The sequence below is a fragment of the Halichoeres trimaculatus genome, unplaced genomic scaffold (genome assembly GCF_033239565.1).
Source record: "Halichoeres trimaculatus isolate MK-OKI-2021-1 unplaced genomic scaffold, fHalTri1.1 fHalTri1_scaffold_6, whole genome shotgun sequence".
Classification (NCBI taxonomy): domain Eukaryota; kingdom Metazoa; phylum Chordata; class Actinopteri; order Labriformes; family Labridae; genus Halichoeres; species Halichoeres trimaculatus.
Genome location: NW_027437184.1, coordinates 37,422,846 through 37,443,413, shown reverse-complemented (window position 1 = coordinate 37,443,413; position 20,568 = coordinate 37,422,846). Strand labels below are relative to the sequence as shown.

Here is a 20,568-nt window from a genome sequence, read left to right as displayed (position 1 = left end):
TTCAATCCATATTTGAGAAAAAATTCAAGGGTGTGGTTGCGACTGGGAGTGCTGTTCATTTCAGTTACGTGAATCCAGCTGAATCTAATATTGATATATGCAGTACAAAGACTATCATTAGTGTGGCCATTCAAATATTTAACAATACGTATATGAACCATATCAAACTATTTATCCAGGAACACTTTTCCCTTCTCAGAGGCACATGGTGCTTCATTTGTACCTGTTAGAGAGACTGCAAGGTGCAAAGACTGGCTGCTGAAGACCAGAGGGATTGATCAAGAGCTGGATCTGATCTGCTGATATGGGGTAATTATCACCAAATGAGCGTAATTCATTGCTTCTGTCTTCCCTCACCTTCAAACATTTCCTATTGGAAATGTAGTAACGCTTATTTAATCTGTACTAAAGATTATCTGAGATTTTAAAAATGGTAGGTGTCTGACTTTTTGGTGCTATACTCAGAAACATGACTTAATGCTTGTTCTTGAAATACTGATTATGAGACTGAGATTCGTTGCTAAGTAAACTTTTCTGTTGGTCACGGCAGACTTTTACAGATGAATTTCACCATTCCAAAGGCACTCTTCCTGCTGGGAGTTTTCCTAACAGCTGTTTTTATCTACATATACGCCACTGAGAATAAAGTCATCTATCCTCATCTAAGATTAGAACACAGCCACATGACACCACCTGGACAAAACGTCTCTCAGGCTGTCCTCTCCCACAGCTGTACACGAAACCAGTCTGTTGAAAGTATAGAAGGCTTCAGCTCATTGCCTGACAGGCTGAAAGACTTTCTATACACACAGCACTGCCGACACTTCCCCATGCTCCTGGACCTTCCTGACAAATGTGGAGGAAGTGATCGATCCTCTGATGTCTTCCTTTTGCTCGTCATCAAGACCCCCCCTAATAACTATGAACGCAGAGAAATGCTACGCAAGACCTGGGCTCTTGAGAGGAAACAGAACGGTGTGCAGATCAAGCGGGTCTTCATCACAGGAACAAGGGGCTCCGGTTTTGAGAGGGAAAGACTGAACAAGGTTCTGGATGTGGAGCAAAGTCAGTACAAAGACATCCTTCAATGGGACTTTGCTGACGCATTTCTAAACCTCACCTTGAAGCAGGTACTCTTCCTGGAATGGATGGAAAGACACTGTTCAAAGGTTCACTTCCTGTTTAACGGGGATGATGACATCTTTGTAAACACACACAATGTAGTAAAGTTTCTCCAGAACCTGAAGAACAATGATGGAAGTAAGCACCTTTTTACTGGCTATGTCATTCATCAACCACCAATCAGAGATCCATGGAGCAAGTACTGTGTCCCAGCTCAGGTGTACAGGGAAAATATGTACCCCCCTTACTGTAGTGGTGCAGGCTTTCTTCTCACTGGTCACACTGCTTCTGTCATATATAACATGTCTCAGTCCATCTCCCTCATCCCTGTGGATGATGTCTACATGGGGATGTGCCTGGCCAAAGCAGGACTCAGTGCAAGTTCACATGCTGGGGTACGGGTGGCGAACGTGCACTTTGACTCCAAACGTGTCAATGACTATGACCCTTGCTTTTATAAAGAACTCCTCCTGGTTCATGGGTTCTTTTCAGAGAAAATGTACTATATGTGGCACTTGGTAAATGACCCCAATCTCAAATGCTTTGGTAATGATAAATAGAGACCATCATGTGGTGGAGCTTGTTGGCACCAAGAGTTAACCACTTTATTAACCAAATGTGCTGCAGTCTAGTTTAACATGGAAGGTTTTATTATTTAAACATGATGAAGACAGGGATAAGACTCTTGAAAGTGGTGCAGTAGCTAGCTCTTTTTCCTTTCTGGTTCAGGTCCCAGGGGCCTTTTTTGGGGGTGTTTTGTATGTTCTCCCTATACATTTATGAGTTTTCTTCTGGCTTCCTCCCGCAGTCCAAAAGTATGCTCATTAAACTCTTTAACTCTGTCAAAGGATAAAAACAAAACAAAACCAAACAAAAAACCCCATACTTCGGTCAAATGGATGTTCCAACAGAGATACTTTAATGTCAGGGTGGCCAGTTAAAAATCTAGTTCACAAATTACTGCCCCCTTATGGAATGAATTTCCTGTCTTAAATCAAGAGCATTTTAAATTGATTCAAGAGCAGTATTTTAATGATTTCATGCTCCAATTACGTGATATTGTCTCTCAAAACTCTGCTCTTGTGCTCCCATTTGCTCTGTGCCTGCTCAAACTGTCCTAGCGCTTGTTTACAAGGCTATGCATGCTCAAAGTGTGTCCTTGCCCTAGGTTGCAATGCTGCGCATGCTCTAATTGTGTCCTCCCACTCCGTTATGATAGCATTATGTTTGGATTTGCTCCTTTCCAAGTCCTCCTAAAGGATCACCTCTTGCACACAGTATGATCATACTTTGCAATTATTAATGTTATGAATCATTTTCAAAACAAACTAAAACAAATACAGGGTTAGCCTGCATGAATGCATTTCTTGTATAGTGCTCATGTATCTATAACACCAAGTACATTATCAAATATCCAGTACACAGCCCAATATTGTTTTAATTAGAATGAATTTAAAACAACTTGCCTGATTTCCTTGACTTTCGGTCCATTTTTGCACGAGATCTGTTGTCCCGCTAGCTTCATCATAAGATAAGATAAGATAAGATAAGTCATACTTTATTAATCCCCGGAGGGAAATTCAAGTTGTTTGGGCACTCTTCCAAGCAAAGAATTGTACACTCTGATGGCTGCAGGGAGGAATGATCTTCGGAACCTCTCGGTCCTGCAGCGCACAGAGGTAAGGCGTCCCCTGCTGCTGATCCTCTGGACTATGATGTTGTGAAGTGGGTGATCAGAGTGACAGATGATGGCCTCCACTTTCTTCTGTGTATACCTTTCCACCACAGCCTCCAGTGAGTCCAAACTGGATCCAACCACAGAGCTAGCTCTCTTCACCAGTTTTTCCAGTCGCCTCTTGTCCTTCTGCTTTAAACTATTTCCCCAGCAGACTGCACCATAAAACAAAGCACTGGCTACCACGGACTGATAAAACATCTGCAGCAGCTTTCCACAGACATCAATTGATCTGAGCTTCTTTAAGAAAAAGAGACGGCTCTGCCCCTTCTTAAAGAGTGCATCTGTATTAAGGGACCAGTCCAACTTGTTGTCCAGATGTACACCAAGATATTTGTAGGTTGGCACCACCTCCACGTCCACCCCATGGATGTTAACTGGCTGATGGCAGAGCCCAGACTTTCGGAAATCCACAATCATTTCCTTTGTTTTTGAGGTGTTCAGTAGGAGACAATTTCTATGACTCCAGTCACAGAAAGCCTTTATCAGATCCCTGTATTCAGATTCCTGTCCATTTTGGATACACGCCACAATAGCAGTGTCATCGGAGTATTTTTGGATGTGGCAGGACTCAGAGTTGTATTTGAAGTCTGCAGTATAAAGTGTGAATAGGAATGGAGCCAGAACAGTTCCTTGTGGAGCCCCCGTGCTGCTCATGACCGTCCCAGAGACGCAGTTTCCCAACCTGACAAACTGTGGCCTCTCTGTGAGATAGTCTGTGATCCAGGAGACAAAGGATGGGTACACTCCTATGTCTTTGAGCTTATCTCTCAATATCATGGGCTGGATGGTGTTAAATGCACTTGAAAAATCAAAGAACATAATTCTTACATAGGTGCCAGGTTCTTCTAGATAGCACAGGGCACGGTGGAGCATGTATGTATATGCATCATGGGGTCATAGGTTTCTCCACCAGCACACCGCAAAGAGCACTGTGTCATACGGCTATTATTATACAATATAGCTATTTCAGTGAGAAACACGGACACTTGTATACATTTATTGAATGATATTTGATCTCAACAGTGGGCAAAAAAATTGAAGAAATCACATTTATTACAGCCACCGAGGTTAGGGGGTGATAAAACAAGGTTGAAAGAACAGGGATAAACAGGAATAACCTGATTGGTCAATACTAGTCGGCCTTCAATTGGTTGTTCCACAAAAAATTTGAGAGCAGATAGAGATCTGTGAGCAGAAATTCTCTCGGCGCAAGAGGAAGAACCAGAGTGTGAGCGCAGCATCATAAGCGAGTGTAAGGACACAGTTTGAGCACATGCAGCATTGTAAACAAGCGCAAGGACAAAGATTGAGCAGGCGCAGAGTGAATTTGAGCGCTGGAGCAGAGTTTTGTCAATATCATGTAAGCATGAGCATGAGATCAATAAAATACTGCTCTCAAATCAATTAAAATGCGCTTGATTTAAGATAGGAAATTAATTCCATACCCCCTTAGAAGTTAATTCATAGGCTCTGCTGATATTTCTAGGACAGTATAAACACTCTTCGAAGCAAGGGTTCCAGGAGTGTTCTTCTTGGAGGGCAGAAGTTCTACTCAGAACCATTTGTTTCTGATCCCCCACCCCCCCTAAAAAAAAAAAAAGAATCATTCTTCAGGGGTTCTTCGTAAGAATAAGAGTTCCTCCTAAGAATCGTTTCCACAAAGAGAACCCATTTTGGAAGAAGGAGTTTTTCAAAAGAGAAAAAAAGCATTGATTAGAAGATCCTCACCCTCAAAATTTTCAAATGTTTAGCCATGTTTCAAATACTATTTCTTAAGTTTATGTACCTGGAATACTTTTATCAATTAATTGTACTTGTTCTGTTGCAGTCTTAAATATCTTTGTCTTAGCCTATAGTTCAAACCACTCAAAAATGAGTAGATACAACTGAAATATAAGGCAGATGCAGCTGTTGTTGTGATATTGTGCTGTGTTTTTTACCCGTGACAGAGGGCGAAATTCTGTGGCTGTGAGTCCCTGCTGTACTTTGATATGTTGCGTGGGGGGCTGCTCACTGGTTTTGTAGATGATTTGTTTTTGATGTAAAGTTGGCCAGCATTAAATTAAAGTGTAAAAAACATTGACTGAAGTTTGTTGTTTATTGGACCATGCAATGAGACAGAGACAGCCTGTGTCCCCCATATAACTTATCATATCCATGGTGTTACCTCCTCACTGACAATTACAAAGATCAAGGTTTCCAAGTAAAGTAGATCATTGATTTTAAGTTGTCAGCTGAAAAAAAGATTTGTATTTAGACAATTCATGTCATGGCAGTAACCTTGAGTGTCATTAACACAAAATCATTTATTAGGTGAACTATAAAATGTTCAGATAGTTACTTTTGTTGTGATGGTGTTTACTAACAGTTAGGTCCATGCCCTGTGGAGCACAGATAGCCTATCCATGCAGATCAGCACAGATGTTACAAAGAGAACAGTTTATTTATTTTATCCCCCACCTTACACACACTCAAACACTGCCACTACATCCTCACACTTAATTTAATTAATTTACTGCCACGCAAATTGTTGGCTGTTGAAAAGTAGCTTGTTTGTGTTGACGTCTTATTCTACGGTTGACATGTGGTGGTTAACTTAATTGCTGGTTCTGCATATTTAGTAGTCCCTGTATATGGGTTCTCAGATTTGTGTTTGAAGTCGTTGAAGTTGACAGAAACTTCACCTTGGGTTGGCACAGTAGGCATCTGAACACATATCTTTTCCCTTTTTTTTTTTTTTTTTTTACAAAAACTCATCTATTTGGGTAGGAGACTGCTCTGGCTGCTCCTCTTCTCCTTCCTTTTCTGCCATCTCTCAGTGAACTGAAGCGGGTGTGTGTGTGTATGCAGTGAAGTCACAGGCGGGGTATGTTGATTGACGACGTCAACAGTTCCTCCGCTTCTATTGGTTGACACAGACATAGCAGCGTTTGGAGATGGCGTCACAGTCTGATCCTTACAAGTGCGAGATGAGACTGCAGGAGAAAGCTCCGCTTCAAGCACATCAATATGAATCATTTTAAAATATTAATGTAACTTCTACGTCTGCTACCGCTACATGACCATAAAATCAGAGAAGCTATTGAGATGTTCTTACTTTTTTGAAACAATGATGCTACCACGTTGTTACTAAAAAGTGTAGTTTTACTACTAATGATGGTATTTGACGTTACTGCCCAACACTGTAAATTACCATACCTCTCAATTGTCTGAATCTGTTTTTATCAAGTTACAATGAATGTTGTTTCTGTCCTGTTTCGCCAGAGCTGCAGGTGACATGGAGATGCAGCGTTCTCATCTCGTGGCTCTACTGATCCCAGACTTGCATGGTCACTGGAAAAAACTCCGCTGATCAGAAATCAGCTCTCTGCAGCCTCAGTCCTCAGTCCTCAGACCATATTGTGGTAGTTAAAAGTGTAAAACTGACTCTAGATCAGTCAGTCAGCCATCACCATTAATTGACAGCGTTTCTCTCGTTTCTCGTGTTGACGAACTTGGCCAACTACCTATCCAAAGGGCCAAAGGGGTGGCAGATGAGTTTTCAGGGGTGGCACCGGCCACCCCAGGCCACTCCCTAAAATGGCCACTGATGAAATAAGGAAATTTGAGGTTAGCTTGTCTAAAGTTTGAGGTGTACTCTTCAATATGATTCTTGCTGAAAGACTTTTGCTGGTATCTTACTGCCCTCTACAGATGTGATGGTCTTTAACAACTCCCTGCACATCATCATCCTGTTTTGCATTATGTATTGGGTCTATGGCCCTAAGGTCATGTAACAACCCCTGGCCTCAGAAGGACTTTAGTTCTGGGGCATGTCTAAAATGCAGCTAATGACAGATATCAGATAACAGAGCAGCCTGAGGAGCTACACTCTTAGAAGTAAAAGTGCTGACTAGAACCATATCAAGATCTTTAACTTGTCCTCATAGGCACACTGTTTTTTGTTTGTGTTATGAATGATGAATTTGTTATAAGGTTCTACCTTATAAAGCCCAATGTAAAGAGTTTTACCCAGAACCATCTGTGAACCTTTATAAGCAAAGGAAAGGAGGGAACACCATGGATATGAGTCCTAGCTGTACTTTAGATGTTTCGTGGGGACACAAGCTGTCTGTGCTTCATTGCTGGACCAAAGAAACAACAAACCCCAGTCAATCTGTTTTACAAATTGTTTTAAAACTGGCCAACTTAACATTGAAGACAACTCATTTATTAACAAAACCATGCTGAAACCATTAGGTACAAGGCCTGTGCTACGTGGGGCACAGACAAAAAGCCCATGCCACACAGTTCACAAACAGGCGGCTCGTGTCTCGCAGACTACCATCCAGTGCAGCATCTCAAAGTACAGCAGGGACTCGTATCCAAGACGTCCCCATCCTTTGTCATGGTTACAAAACCCACAACAATATAAGCAACAAAAATAGCTGCATCTGCCCAACATTCCAGTTGTATCTACTCATTTTTTGCAGGGTTTGAGCAAAGGGTCAGGACAAAGACATTTAAGACTGCAGCAGAGCAGGAAAAAAAGGAAAAAAAAAAAAAGACTGCAGCAGAGCAAGTACAATGAATTGATATGGCTATTCAAGATACATCTGCTGTAAAACTTCTATTTTAAACATGGCTAAACATTTAAATATTTGAGGGTGAGGATCTTCTGATACCTGTTTTCAACAGCTCCTAAAGAACCCCTACTTTTGAAAAGGGTTTTCTGTATCAAAATGGTTCTTGCAGGGGGGCCTCTCTCTTACAATTAGCCATTAAAGAATGCTTTTTTAAAAAAACAAGGGTTTTTCAGAAGCAAATAGCTCTGGGTAGAGCTTTTGCCCTCAAAGAAGAACCCTTCTTTCTAAGAGTGTATACTGTCTTGGAAATGGCAGCAGAGCCTTTGAATTAACTTCTGAGAGGGCACTAATTTGTAAACTGTAGATTGTTAACTGCCCCTGACATGAAAATGTCCTTGTTCAATCACACATATGACATAAACAATAGTTTTTATATTTATTAAAATATTTTTTTTTTTACAGCAGTGATGGTAAAACATTTTTTGCCAAAGAACTTTATGAGCATCTTTTCAGACTGTGGGAGGAAGTCAGGAGAAAAAAAAAAGACATAAATGTATAGGGAGAACAAACAAAACTTCAAAGCAAAGGCAACAGGGATTTGAACCAGACACCTTCTTGCTTCAGGTAAAGGAGCTAACTACTGCACCACTTTCAAGAGTCATATCATTGATCGTTGATTATGTTTGAATAATAAAGCCTTCCACATTAAATTAGATTGCAGTACATGTGATTAATAAAGTGGTTTAATTTTGGTGCCAACAAGCACCGTCAGTTGGTGATCTCTACTTATCATTACCAAAGCATTTGAGATTGGGGTCATTTACCGGGTGCCACAAATAGTACATTTTCTCTTAAAAAAAACCCGTGAACAAGGAGAAGTTCTTTATAAAAGCAAGGGTCATAGTCATTGACACGTTTGGAGTCAAAGTGCACGTTCGCCGCCCTTACCCCAGCATGTGAACTTACACTGAGTCCTGCTTTGGCCAGGCACAACCCCATGTAGACATCATCCACAGGGATGAGGGAGATGGACTGAGACATGTTATATATGACAGATGCAGTGTGACCAGTGAGAAGGAAGCCTGCACCACAACAAAAAGGGGGGTACACTTTTGGCCTGTACACCTGAATTGGGACATAGTACTTGCACTCTGTTCTGAATGGTGGTAGCCCTATCCTGACATTGCCAGTAAAAAGGTGCTTACTTCCATTATTGTCCTTTAGGTTCTGGAGAAACTTCACTACATTGTTAGTGTTTACAAAGACGTCATCATCCCCGTTAAACAGGAAGCGAACCTTTGGACAGTTTCTTTCCATCCATTCCAGGAAGAGTACCTGCTTCAAAGTGAGGTTTTGACATGTGTCAGCAAAGTCCCATTGAAGGATGTCTTTGTACTGACTTTGCTCCAGCTCCAGATCCAGAACCTTGTTCAGTCTTTCCCTCTCAAAACCAGAGCCCCTGGTTTCTATAATGAAGACCCGCCTGATCTGCACACCGTTCTGTTTCCTCTCAAGAGCCCAGGTCTTGCGTAGCATTTCTCTGTGTTCATAGTTATTAGGGGGGGGGGGGGGGGGGGGGGGGTCTTGATGACGAGCAAAAGGAAGACATCAGAGGATTGATCACTTCCTCCACATTTGTCAGGAAGGTCCAGGAGCATGGGGAAGTGTCGGCAGTGCCGGTAGTACAGAAAGTCCTTCAACCTATCAGGAAAAGAGCTGAAGCTTTCTATGCTTTCAACAGACTGATTTTGTGTACAGCTGTGGGAGAGGGCAGCCTGAGAGGTATTTTTTCCAGGTGGTGTCATGTGGCTGTGTTCCAGTCTTAGATAAGGATAGATATCTTTACTTTATATGTAGATAAAAAAAAACAGCTGTTAGGAAAACTCCCAGCAAGAGGAGAGCCTATGGAATGGTGAAATTTATCTGTAAAAGTCTGCCGTGACAAAACAGAAAAGTTTACTTGGCAACGTATCTCAGTCTCATAGTCAATATCTGGCATTAAGCTACGTTTCTGAGTATAGCACCAACAAGTCAGACTCCTACTATTTTAAAGATCTCAGGTAATCTTTAGTACAGATGAAATAAATGTTACTGCATTTCCAAGAGGAAATGTTTGCAAGGTGATGGAAGACATAAGACACATAATGAATTACGCTCATTAGTTGATAATTACCCCATATCAGCAGATCAGATCCAGCTCTTGATCAATCCCTCTGGTCTCTCTGGTCTTCGGCAGCCAAGTCTTTGCACCTTGCAGTCTCTCACAGGTATAAGTGAAGTACCATGTGCCTCAGACAAGAAAAAGGTTTTTTAGTTAAATAGTTTGATATGGCTCAGAAAGGTATTGTTAAGTATTTACGTGACCATATAAATGATAGTCTTGCATTGCATCAATATTAGACTCAGCTGGATTCACTGAACTGAAATGAACACCACTCACAGTGTGGACCACACTCTGAATTTCTTCTCAAATATGGATTGAAGATTGTACATCTTTGGTGTTGTGGCAGATTTTTTCTTGAAACTGATTACACCTTGACCTTTACCAAATTACCTTAATATCTTAACTCCAGTTGACAAAACAGATTCCCTGTGTCATACTGACAGCACAGTGGGTAGACTATACTCTGAGAAATGAAATGGTGATGTTGTCTATGTAATGTAACTCTGTTGTATTAAAATTACAGAAAAATTAACGGTGTTTCATTGGGACAAGGTAACAGTCAGAGATTTCAAGGCTAAAAACTACAGGAGATTATAACAAATATAAACATCTAGCTTAAATCCAACATACACTCAAAAATTCTATGAGATGCTTTTCTGCTCGTTTCATATAATCATCTTGTATAAAGCCTTTATGACAGTTACCGTGCGTGCTCATGGGTAGCAGCCCTTATGTTGCTGCGTTTCACTGGATATAGATCCTCATAGCATATTACTGGCAATAAAAAAAATAGATAACTAAAAAAAAGAAAAAAAAAAAACTTTGAACTACTTTTTTTGTAGAACTGCGAATCTATGAATCTATTGGATGTATTTTCAACTTCTGAATAAGTAAAATGTAATCCCAGATATTTGTATGCTGTGACAAAAAAATGAGCTTTTTTACATGGGACGCCTTGGACACAGGAAGAGATTGACCAGCACTCCAAAAGCTCTCAAATTTCTTTAAAAATGCTATGAGGAGGATCTGTTTTAATTGCATTTTAACTGGTGCAGCAGATAATTGAAAATTTCAGGAGAATCATTCTAATGGTAATGCAAGCACGACATTTGGCACAGATACTCTCTCCACTCTTGTGAAATATATCATTAGACATGCAGAAATTAAGGATGGCGGCCATTTTTTAAGATGGCTATTGTATGCACATATTTCTAATAGTTCAAATGGTGATGCAAGCTCAAAAGTTAGCACAGATACTCTCTATCGGCCACCCATTCAAATAAAGACATCAGACAATTGAAAATTAACAATGGTAGTCATTTTTTAAAGACAGCCACCACCCGAGGAGAAAATTGGTATTAGGACTGTTCGCGAGGTCGATTGACCAGAAACCATTTACAATCATTTGAAATTTCAAAACTGCAGGCCAGGAGTGTTTATATGGCTGTGTTGTGTCTAACTCTTTACCCTTGACCTAACTGCATAGCTCACAGGGTTCATCAAAGTACACAAGCTCCCTTACCATGACAAAGAAACAGCCACAAGAGAGACTATTTTTGTTTGTTTTTTCTCTTACATTTTTTTTCATTTGTTTTTGGTTTGGTTTTATATTTATAGAGGTTTTAATTTTTTCTTTTCTTTTCTTTATTTCTTTTTTTTTCCTTCTTATTAGGAAACAGTAACTTAGGCAATTTAATTCAGGGGAAGGGGAAACAAAAAGACAGATGAGTATGTAGCACAGCTGTGGTGCTGAATTGACAGAGCCCCAAACATAATGATTTAGCAACTAATACTATATGACCAGCTCCTGAGGCAACACTGTTCTGACTATGTTTTTCCTGCAAAGTAGGAAAACCTGACAAATAAAAGATAGAGGTGCTGGCTTTACTAACTCAACTTTAAATATCTTTTACTGAGAATTAGTCAGTAGAAAACAATACACTAAAAATAAACTAAAAACTGTGGTTCACTGTTTAAACTAGAGACACACTGATGAAGAGCTGGCCCCTAGGTCTCCCTGAAAACTCAACAATTGAGCCACGCCAAAGACACAAGCTGGCTGCTTACTTTTCTATTCACACTTGCAGCTGCACAGTGCTGTGCAGGTGAACCCCAATCTGGAATATTTGCACCTTCTACAGCACTCTGATTTGCAGCTACACTTGGCCAGTTGTACACAACTTTGTGCAACTGGTGTATTTGCTGTCCAGGAGACCAACCATTGTTCACCAACCTTTTCCATCCCCAGTCAGTGGGACTTTCTGAATTTGGTTGACGCTTGGTTGCCTGACCCCATATGCATATGCAGCTGCCTGATATGCAGCACATTTAGTGTGTTGAAGCATAGCTGCTCTTGTTAGAGGAATGGCTTCAAATGGTCGGACAAACATGTCAGGTCTCGCGTCATCTACGCACAACAGCTGTACTTGATCCATGGTACATTAGGACCACAAACTTTTCAACAATCTCAAGGTCACCATCAGCCAGTACAGGAGGGCGTTGACTTAATTTGCCAAAGATGAGAGAGGCCTCAGATTTGCCAGGATATCTTTCTTCCTTTGTTATGAAGGCTTATACAGTATCACAACCTGTGAGGGCATGAAAGAAAGGTATGACTGTGGTCTCCACGGGTCCAATAGCTCTGCACAGGGTAACCCTGCACAATCTAGCATTATTATTCAAAAGATTGCCCCTTAGAAAGTATTTGTACCAAATTTCATGTTTGCATCACTATTTGAACTTTTGGAATAATTAGCGTTCAAGAAAAATGGCAGCCTTCTTGAAAAATGGCCACGATTGGGATTCTTTAGGTGTCTAACGTTTTATTTCAAAAGAGTGCCCCTGAGATAGTATTTGTGCCAAATTTCATGCTTGCATCACCATTCAAACTTTTGGAATAATGACTGCCATGGAAATGGCAGCCATCTTGAAAAATGGCCACCATCACAAATTTGCGGGTGACTAACATTTTATTTTGAAAGAGTGTCCCTTAGAGAGCATCTATTCCAAATTTCATGTTTGCATCATCATGTGAACAATTTTTTTCACTTATCTGCTGCACTAACTCCCTTACCACCATGTGGCCTGGAGTTTTCGCACACTGTCGTAAATAACTTTTAAGTTTGTGTTTGTTTGGAATTAAATGGAGATCGGAAATAAAACAAATTTCTTTGCTTAAGACACTGGATACAACGTGCTGAGGTAAGGAACTTATCAGCACAGATACATAGTGCTATGGTTTGAAACGTGACATCAAGCAGACGTTGCAGTAGCCAGCTGTTAGCGACATCAGCAGCCTTGTGCTCTGAGGTATCTGAAGGCTAATGTGAACACTGACAGTTTGTATGTAGTTCAGTAGCCTTTTATATTTAGCGCAGCTGGCAATGCTGTGCTCTAAGACGTGTAACATTAGTAAATCCTGGTTAGCTATGCCAGTCATCTACCAAGCAGGGCTAATGTAACCTCACTCTTCATTTTACTGATTGACTCTCAAGTTTGAACAGACCAGTGCAGAATAAGTGCTGCATGCGGGTTGGAATGGACATAAGCAAAAACAGCTCAGCCCCTGTGTTATACAGTGATACGGCCCAAGCCAAAGGCTAACTAGCCGAGCTTATGGCTAACTAGCTGTATCACTCTCCTGTTCAGCTTTCCTCTGTGCTTCTGTCCTTTTTCTGTCTGACATTTAGGCTCCAGTGTACACCATCACTACAAAATTAATCACAGAAATCCTTTTCAGCAGAGAAAAACACAGATCTCTGTATTTTATTTCTTCTCACGGCTAAACTTTGTCAGCCAGCGTGGTGTTGTCATAGAGACCTGGACTTACCATAAATTAATCCGGCCCTGGCAAGGGGCAACATCCACTTAGTATAAATGGAGCCTATTCAGAAGTGCTAAAAGTTGCTGTTCATTGAGGCTCCACTTGAGGCTGGCTGCAGAAAGACTGGAAGTCATGAACACACCCAGCCATAAAAACAGACTTTTATGGCATTAAAAAGCATATCTAATGCCTGGTTCAAAAAACAGCACGGGTCTAAAACGCTAATTGTCTACACACAATGTACAGTGAGTGAATGTTTCACTGGGGTTTGGAAGTTAAAAAAGTTTTGAAAAGTTATTTGATTTTCCAATTAGAGGTACAGCTCAGGTCACCTGACAAGCGGCGCCTTGTTGCTGCACGAAGAAAAACTCACAGCCAGCATCATTGCAAATGTGGCTGCGTCCACGGATTGGTTTCATTCCACGGCTCCAGGAACAGTCGTCGTGGAGGCTACATCCATGTTTTATACAGTCTGTGAGTCCTGGTTGACCCGATGTGGAAGCTAATAAGTAGCAATTTAAAATAGTATGAAACCAGCAATATTGGCGCTGATAATCTCATTTTAAAGTGTGGATTAGGATCATTAATCTAGAAGAGAGCCTTTTTAAAGATCATTTTCAAACTCCTCACAGCCCCTTTAAAGTCATGTAAAATCTCACTCCAATCCATAGCAAGTGTTTGATCCTGCAGTGTCCCCCTTTCATGTAAGTGCTGAATCAAATGTTGTTAGCATTATGCTGCAGCAAATGAAGCACACATCTACACTGAATATAGGACAAATCTCTGTTCCACAGTCATTGTGTTTGCTGAATGGTTGTGTACAAACCACATTGACATATTTCAAAGTGCAACAGGGTCCTGAAATTACAGCGCAAGTTATTTGAATCACTTGATCACTAATAACCACAGTGGCACCAGATAAGGTATCATTTCAAAACCATAACGAGGATATGAAGTTCTAAAGTCTAATACACTGGAAAAAATACTCTGCTACTTCTACTTAAAAGGTCCCTTATTGTGCAAAAATCACTTTAAGTCTTTTAGTGAAATCTGTGGGTCTTTAGCTTTCCTCCCAGCCCACAAAATGTGATATTTAATGACAAAACCTGTACTTAGTAGTGCTTGTGAATGTAAAATCCTGACCTAAAATGAGCTGTTTGGATTTTGGGGATTCCCAAACATCAGGGATTCCCTTTTTGACCAATCAGGAGCAAGTCTGACCTGATTCGTCCACCGGAGCAGATACCCCCGCATCTCCTCCCGTTGCTGGAGAGAAACCTCTCCAGCAGCGGGGAGGAGTATGCTGAAGTTGTAGGGCCATTACTGCTTTGTTTTTGGCTGTAAACAGCCACATAGGTCCATACACAAGCTTCCCATCTCGGAAGAAGACAAGACTGAGTGGCTAGAGTTCATTAACCGAGGAAATGTGCCATCTACACTCCGTAAAACTGTGCATGTGTGTGCTAGCCACTTCACGGCCGACTGCTTTTCCAACTTTGGACAGTACAACAGAGGGCTAGCGAATAGACTGGTCCTGAATCCAGGCGCATAACCAACTATCCGCCAACAAACCTCAGGGCCTGGAAATGTGTGTATTTTAAATGCTGTGTGCTGTGGAGCAGATGTAAGAGCTTTACCTCAATGTCCCCCCTGTCTCTGTATTTGTTTCAGGATGCTAACTTAGCTGCGGTTAGCCTGTTGTTTTAGCTTGTAGTGTTACGGTAAACAAGCTTCGCTGTTTTCTAAACATTGTGGACTCAGAGCTCGGTAGTCATGGATGTGGCGCCGCTCTCAGTGACGCGGAAGAGCGGAACGGTATCAGCGGTGGCTCATTTACATATGCAGATCACGCCTACTAAATCAGACCGTACTGAACAGAGGGGCTAGTAGAGCCTGGAAAGAATGCTGCTGTACATGATTTATTGGCTATTTGGACCAAATCATGTTGCCACCATGAAGACATCAATGGTCCATATGAAACTGCAGAACAGGAGCATAATACGGGACCTTTAAAAAATTAATGCAACATCTTACATTATTTACTTGTGATGATCGAGCAAAGTTTGTCTCCGTTTAAACTACAGACTAATGTCTTTACATGAAAAATACAATTCAAGTAAAGTGAACTTCATTGTCAAGTAGATTACACAAAAGGAAACTGTTTGAATTACTCAGCTTGGTTTTATTGTGTAGATGCAGGTTGTAGATACAAGTTCATTCAACATATTCACAAAGGCAAGACATTTGAACCATGAGTAAGGAGGGTACACAGTGGATATTAGGCCCTGCTGTGTTGTATGTCACTTTGGACAAAAAGGTATGAATTTGCAGAGTTGTAGGCTGTCTGTGGACCACTGTAAGAACCGGATGTGTAATCTCTGAAACACTTCATTTTAAAATGTGCCGTTGTAGCATAGCCCATCAACATATTTTGTTTCAGTAACATAAAACAAACTAAAAATCGCTGGCTTCATGGGCTGGGCCATGAAGCACAGACAGCCAGTCTGAGCCTTTGGAGTACAATCGCATTGCACAGTAGGGTCTTATATGTACTGACTTTGCTTCTCACTGATGGTTCAATGAGCTGGCCCAACAAAAAAATACTTAATTTGTTTGTACCAATTATACAAACAAAAGTTTAAAAAGTTTGGCAACAGCAAGTAGATTGTTACCCAATTCTTGGGAACTTGCACCCTTCAAGATGTTGCCCACATTATCCAGGTTATCCTCTGGCTCTGCTCTCTGATGAATGAGTCCTATTGCACATTACTGCCACCTCCTGCTCTGGAGAGGTGTTGCAGATGGGATTCCAACCTAAACCAATTAAGTTGCCATTACATAAAGCAATCTTGTAGTTTTAACCATTTTGCACAACATGCTAAAACAACATGATTTACTCACGTTTAACCACTAAACGTGAAATGATGTAGTAGAAGCTACATGTTTTACTTTTGCTAATGGAACAAACATCGATGTTTCATTTTTTGAGTGTAAATTGGTTTGAGTTGGACAAGTGTAATTCAGTTTCACTTAGTACAATAATTTAATCTTGGCTGTATTTGTTATAAATGAGTTGGACTAACTGCTGTTTTTTGAGTGTTTAGAGCAGACAATTAGACTCGAGTCATAGAGACTCGCAAATTTGACGACTCGCAACCTGACTCGACTTGAGGGTAAAAAACTTGAAACTCGACTTGACTTGATAGACAATGACTTGAGACTCGACTCGACTTGAGACAAGCTGACTCGGACAACTTGTAGCATGTAGCTGATTTATTGCGTCAAACACTGGTCATATATACTAAAATAAAAAAAATCTAACAGGCACTTAATTACTGTTTTCCCCTGAACTCAGATATTCTTTCTGGGAACTCCGACATCTGAGTACAAATTAAAAGCACCATAAAATAGCGACTACCCCCGAGCCTGTTGCATCTTCTGCTGTTCCAAAAGAAGTGCAATTTGAATTTAAAAATTTCCACTCAAATGGAAAAAGACGGAGCGCACAATGCAGGATATACAATGCTACAATTAACGAAAAGGAGGGATCAATGTCCAATTGTATAAAGACAGCACATGAAGCCAAACCAAGCTAACACTATTAGAAGCGTGTGCATGTGTGTGTTGGTGATATGTTCGTCAACCATGTTTTGAACATTGTTGTTAATAAGACAAACGATTTAACTTACCATTGTTATGAACGTTGATATGGGCTACTGTAGCCTCTATGACTGCATCAATAATATCCATCCATGGCAGCAAGCCCCCGTCATCCAACACTTCATCACTCTTCATAACAAACATCCTGTCGTGACTCGTCAGCAGAGGAAATAACTCCCACGCTAAACCTTTATTCCTTCTCCTTTAGCCTCCGATAAGTTTTTCCTCTCGCTATAGCTGCGTTTAGTCCACTCTGTTATTCTTTAGGAACGGGGATAAAGGACCCTACGCCAGCAAAACAAATGCACGTGGCCAGGCACTATAGGCAGCTAAATTTGTGCCTGATGATAAATGACATATAAAAAATCTAAAATATAAAAACGTGCACGTCAAGATTATCTTGTGTTTTTTTTTTTTTCTTCTTAAAAGCAATAGGCCTGTAGTAGGCACTAGACATTAAAATACTGGTGTCACTACTAGCCACTACTTTGACATCCCTTAAATGGATGGCCATTTATTTTAAGTTATATTTATTTTAAGCTCCTGTTCTGTGCTGTTTGCCATTTGTTTGCACTGGTATTTTTTTTTTTTTTTTGCCTTTGTAAAAGTACCTTATAAAAAAAAGATTGCACTTTAAATGTGGCAAATGTTCAAAATAAACATTTTTTTGTGTGTCAAACATGCAATTTCTTTAATGTAATGTAGCCTAGCCGTTGCCATCTACCTAGGTCTAAATGATCAAACATGTAATGGATAAATATATTCCTTTTAAGATTTATGCTGGTTTAATCCATGCAGAGTTGAAGAACAATCTGCATATTTGTTGGCATTTACTTTAGGAAGATAAGGTTTCTCTCTTCAAGATATAAACCAGAGATATAACCTGTGACTCGACTTGACAACCTTGTAACTTGAGGCGACTTGAATTCAAAACCTTGTGACTCGACTCGACTTGACTTGACAACCTCTGTGACTCGACTTGACTTGACTTGCCCACAACAGAAAAACTTGAGACTTGCTCGAGACTTGGACCAAGTGACTTAAGACTTGCTTGGGACTCGGATCGGAGGGACTCGCACAATTGTCCGGTGTAGAGTATCTTTGAGTGCATGTTGGATTTAAGCGAGATGTTTATGTTGGATTTAATCTCCTGTAGTTTTTAGCCAATCTCTGACTGTTACCTTATTACAGTGAAACCATGACTTTTCTCTAATTTTAACAGAACAGGGTAACATAATAGAATAGAATAGAATAGAATAGAATAGAATAGAATAGAATAGAATAGAACTTTATTTGTCATTGCAACAAGTGCAACGAAAATGCAAAAGCCCTTCTGTCAGTGCAAAGCAGTTAAACCGAAAATATCTGCCATGTTCAGGTGCATTAATGGCATGAGGTAATTGTTATATTGTATTTATATGATGACAAATGAGGTATTGATTTCAGCCTTTGTTCAGAACCCTTACTGCTGTTGGGCAGAAACTGTCTCTATTACTGTCTCTACTTCTCTAATATGAACAATATCACTATTTAATTTCTTAGAGTGTAGTCTACACTGTAAAATCTAATTTCAATCTTTACTTTTAATAAAAAGTGATCATAACTGATTTCTACTTAATTCATTGTCTTTCCTAGTTTACACTAAGTTAATATAACTTTCTGGTCATATATGTAAAAAACTCATCAGGCTTAAGTAACCTTCACTTAAATTCTGTGAGTGAAAATCAGCCATCATCAAACCCCAGAGAAACATGAAGGAAAGTATCTGCTATCCGGTCGGTAAGAGTTGGCAGGTTAGCATTAACGCTATGGGCTCTAATTTTGTGGCACAGCCCAGGGGGCACAAGCCTGGCTCACCCTGCACAGTGTTACTTTCGTGCTGCGCACCGCCGTGCACTGCCAATTTGACTATTTGGTAGACCGTCTGCTCAGAGATGGGTGTGACTGCGCGCCAGGGGGCGGTGTCAGCAGATTCATGTTGGCGCAGTGACAATTTTGTGCCAAAAAAGTGCGCTGAAAGCTCGCCAGCTCCAACCTGGTCTATCCTCGGCGCAAAGCGGAGTGCACCCTTCGCAGCTGTAATTTGGTGACAGGCGCACATGTGCGCACATGTCATCAAAGCCTCAGAGACAGGTGTCCAGAGTGTCAGGCACATTTTAATGCAATAAACAATCACAGCAATCACTGTAACCATCTGAACCAGCATATACATTTATATCTATATTAACTCTCCCGTCACATCTGATGTCAGATTAAAGCCGTTTGTCATAATGGAAAGTTAGCCGTTTGTCATAATGGAAAGTTAACCTGACGGCAGCTGGAATTTTGATGCACATCTTACAACGAAACAAAAAACAGCCTTGAAAGGCAACTCCAGTTTTTTGACACCTGGACCTTATTTATAGGTGTGTGCATGCTCATATACTCACTCAGACAAACACGTGAAAAAATATAGCCGAAATGAGCGATTTTGCATAGATCATGTCCCGCCCTGAAGGTCCCTTGCCGTGGCCCCCACTAAGTGCGGCTAAAATCGGTTGGATCTAAATAACGTCTGCAGGACTCCGAGCTGCACGATGTTTGTCTGAGTGAGTATATGAGCATTACCACACACCTATAAATAAGGTCCAGGTGTCAAAAAAACGGAGTTGCCCTTTAACACCTGATACTGAGTAAATATCTGGTCCTCTCATTTCATTTAATTCAAAGAAAAGAGGGAGAGAAAAGACGAAGGAAAAAGAGACAAAATAAATGTATGTCACTCAGGATTTACCCGTGATTTCCCATATTTCTCTGTTTTAGTCTTTATTTTCAACGTGATCTAAAGGGATGGAGTACATTATTGTAAGGTGGATGGAGTACATTATTGTAAGGAGGATGAGGTGGAGACACTGGGAGAGTATACAGTATATCACCAAAGGTTCTGCTATTTGGTGATGACAAACCAGGAGTGCAGGTGGATCAAAAGTTTTCTCAATGGATAAGCCAGCTGTGTAACTGTCTCTTAATTTTGTACTCCTATTAATGAAAAAGGAACAGATTACATCTGTCCCGGGAGCTGGCCCACACGGTGATGGGCTTCGTGTCCTCCGATGTGCCCTGCTGTCCATTCTCCTGCAGCAGGGACAGCGGCTCTGACCGTTTCCGCTCCCAGCACTGTTTCCACGGTGCTGGGGATCACTCAGACCAATCAGACGCTGCGCCTCGGCTGCAGGGCATTTAAAAGCGAGGAGAGGCGCTCATTTGATTGGTGAAGACAGCGCTCGTCCGTGTTAAACCCACTCACGGCTTTTCTCCTCCCTCTCTGCCATTTGCGCGGAGGGAAACTTGCAAAGTGCGCCGGTCATGCCCTGTCCGCGCAGCGAAGGCCGGCGGAGGGCAGGTGCGCCTGCGCTTGCGCCTGGTCTAAGAAATTAGAGCACTATGTCCTCAATTTAGGACTGACCATCTGTAAAGAACAATACAGTAAAATAACAGTGAAATACAGGCAAACCTG

At 41.0% G+C, this 20,568-nt stretch overlaps 2 protein-coding genes and 1 pseudogene across 2 annotated transcripts in view; 1 reads left to right on the top strand and 2 right to left on the bottom strand.

Moving 5' to 3' along the window:
* Positions 1-20,568, bottom strand: part of ntm (neurotrimin) — a 657,985-nt gene that overhangs the window by 524,452 nt on the left and 112,965 nt on the right. The gene's annotated exons all lie outside the window — the stretch shown is intronic.
* On the top strand, positions 684-1,682 carry LOC141791695 (N-acetyllactosaminide beta-1,3-N-acetylglucosaminyltransferase 3-like). The gene has a single exon (XM_074672330.1). The coding sequence runs from the start codon at positions 684-686 to the stop codon at positions 1,680-1,682; it is 999 nt and encodes a 332-aa protein (XP_074528431.1).
* Positions 8,208-9,230, bottom strand: LOC141791694 (N-acetyllactosaminide beta-1,3-N-acetylglucosaminyltransferase 3-like; annotated as a pseudogene).

Coding starts and splice junctions, on each gene's coding strand:
- LOC141791695 (XM_074672330.1), top strand. CDS start 684: ATGACACCACCTGGACAAAACGTCTCTCAGGCTGTCCTCTCCCACAGC.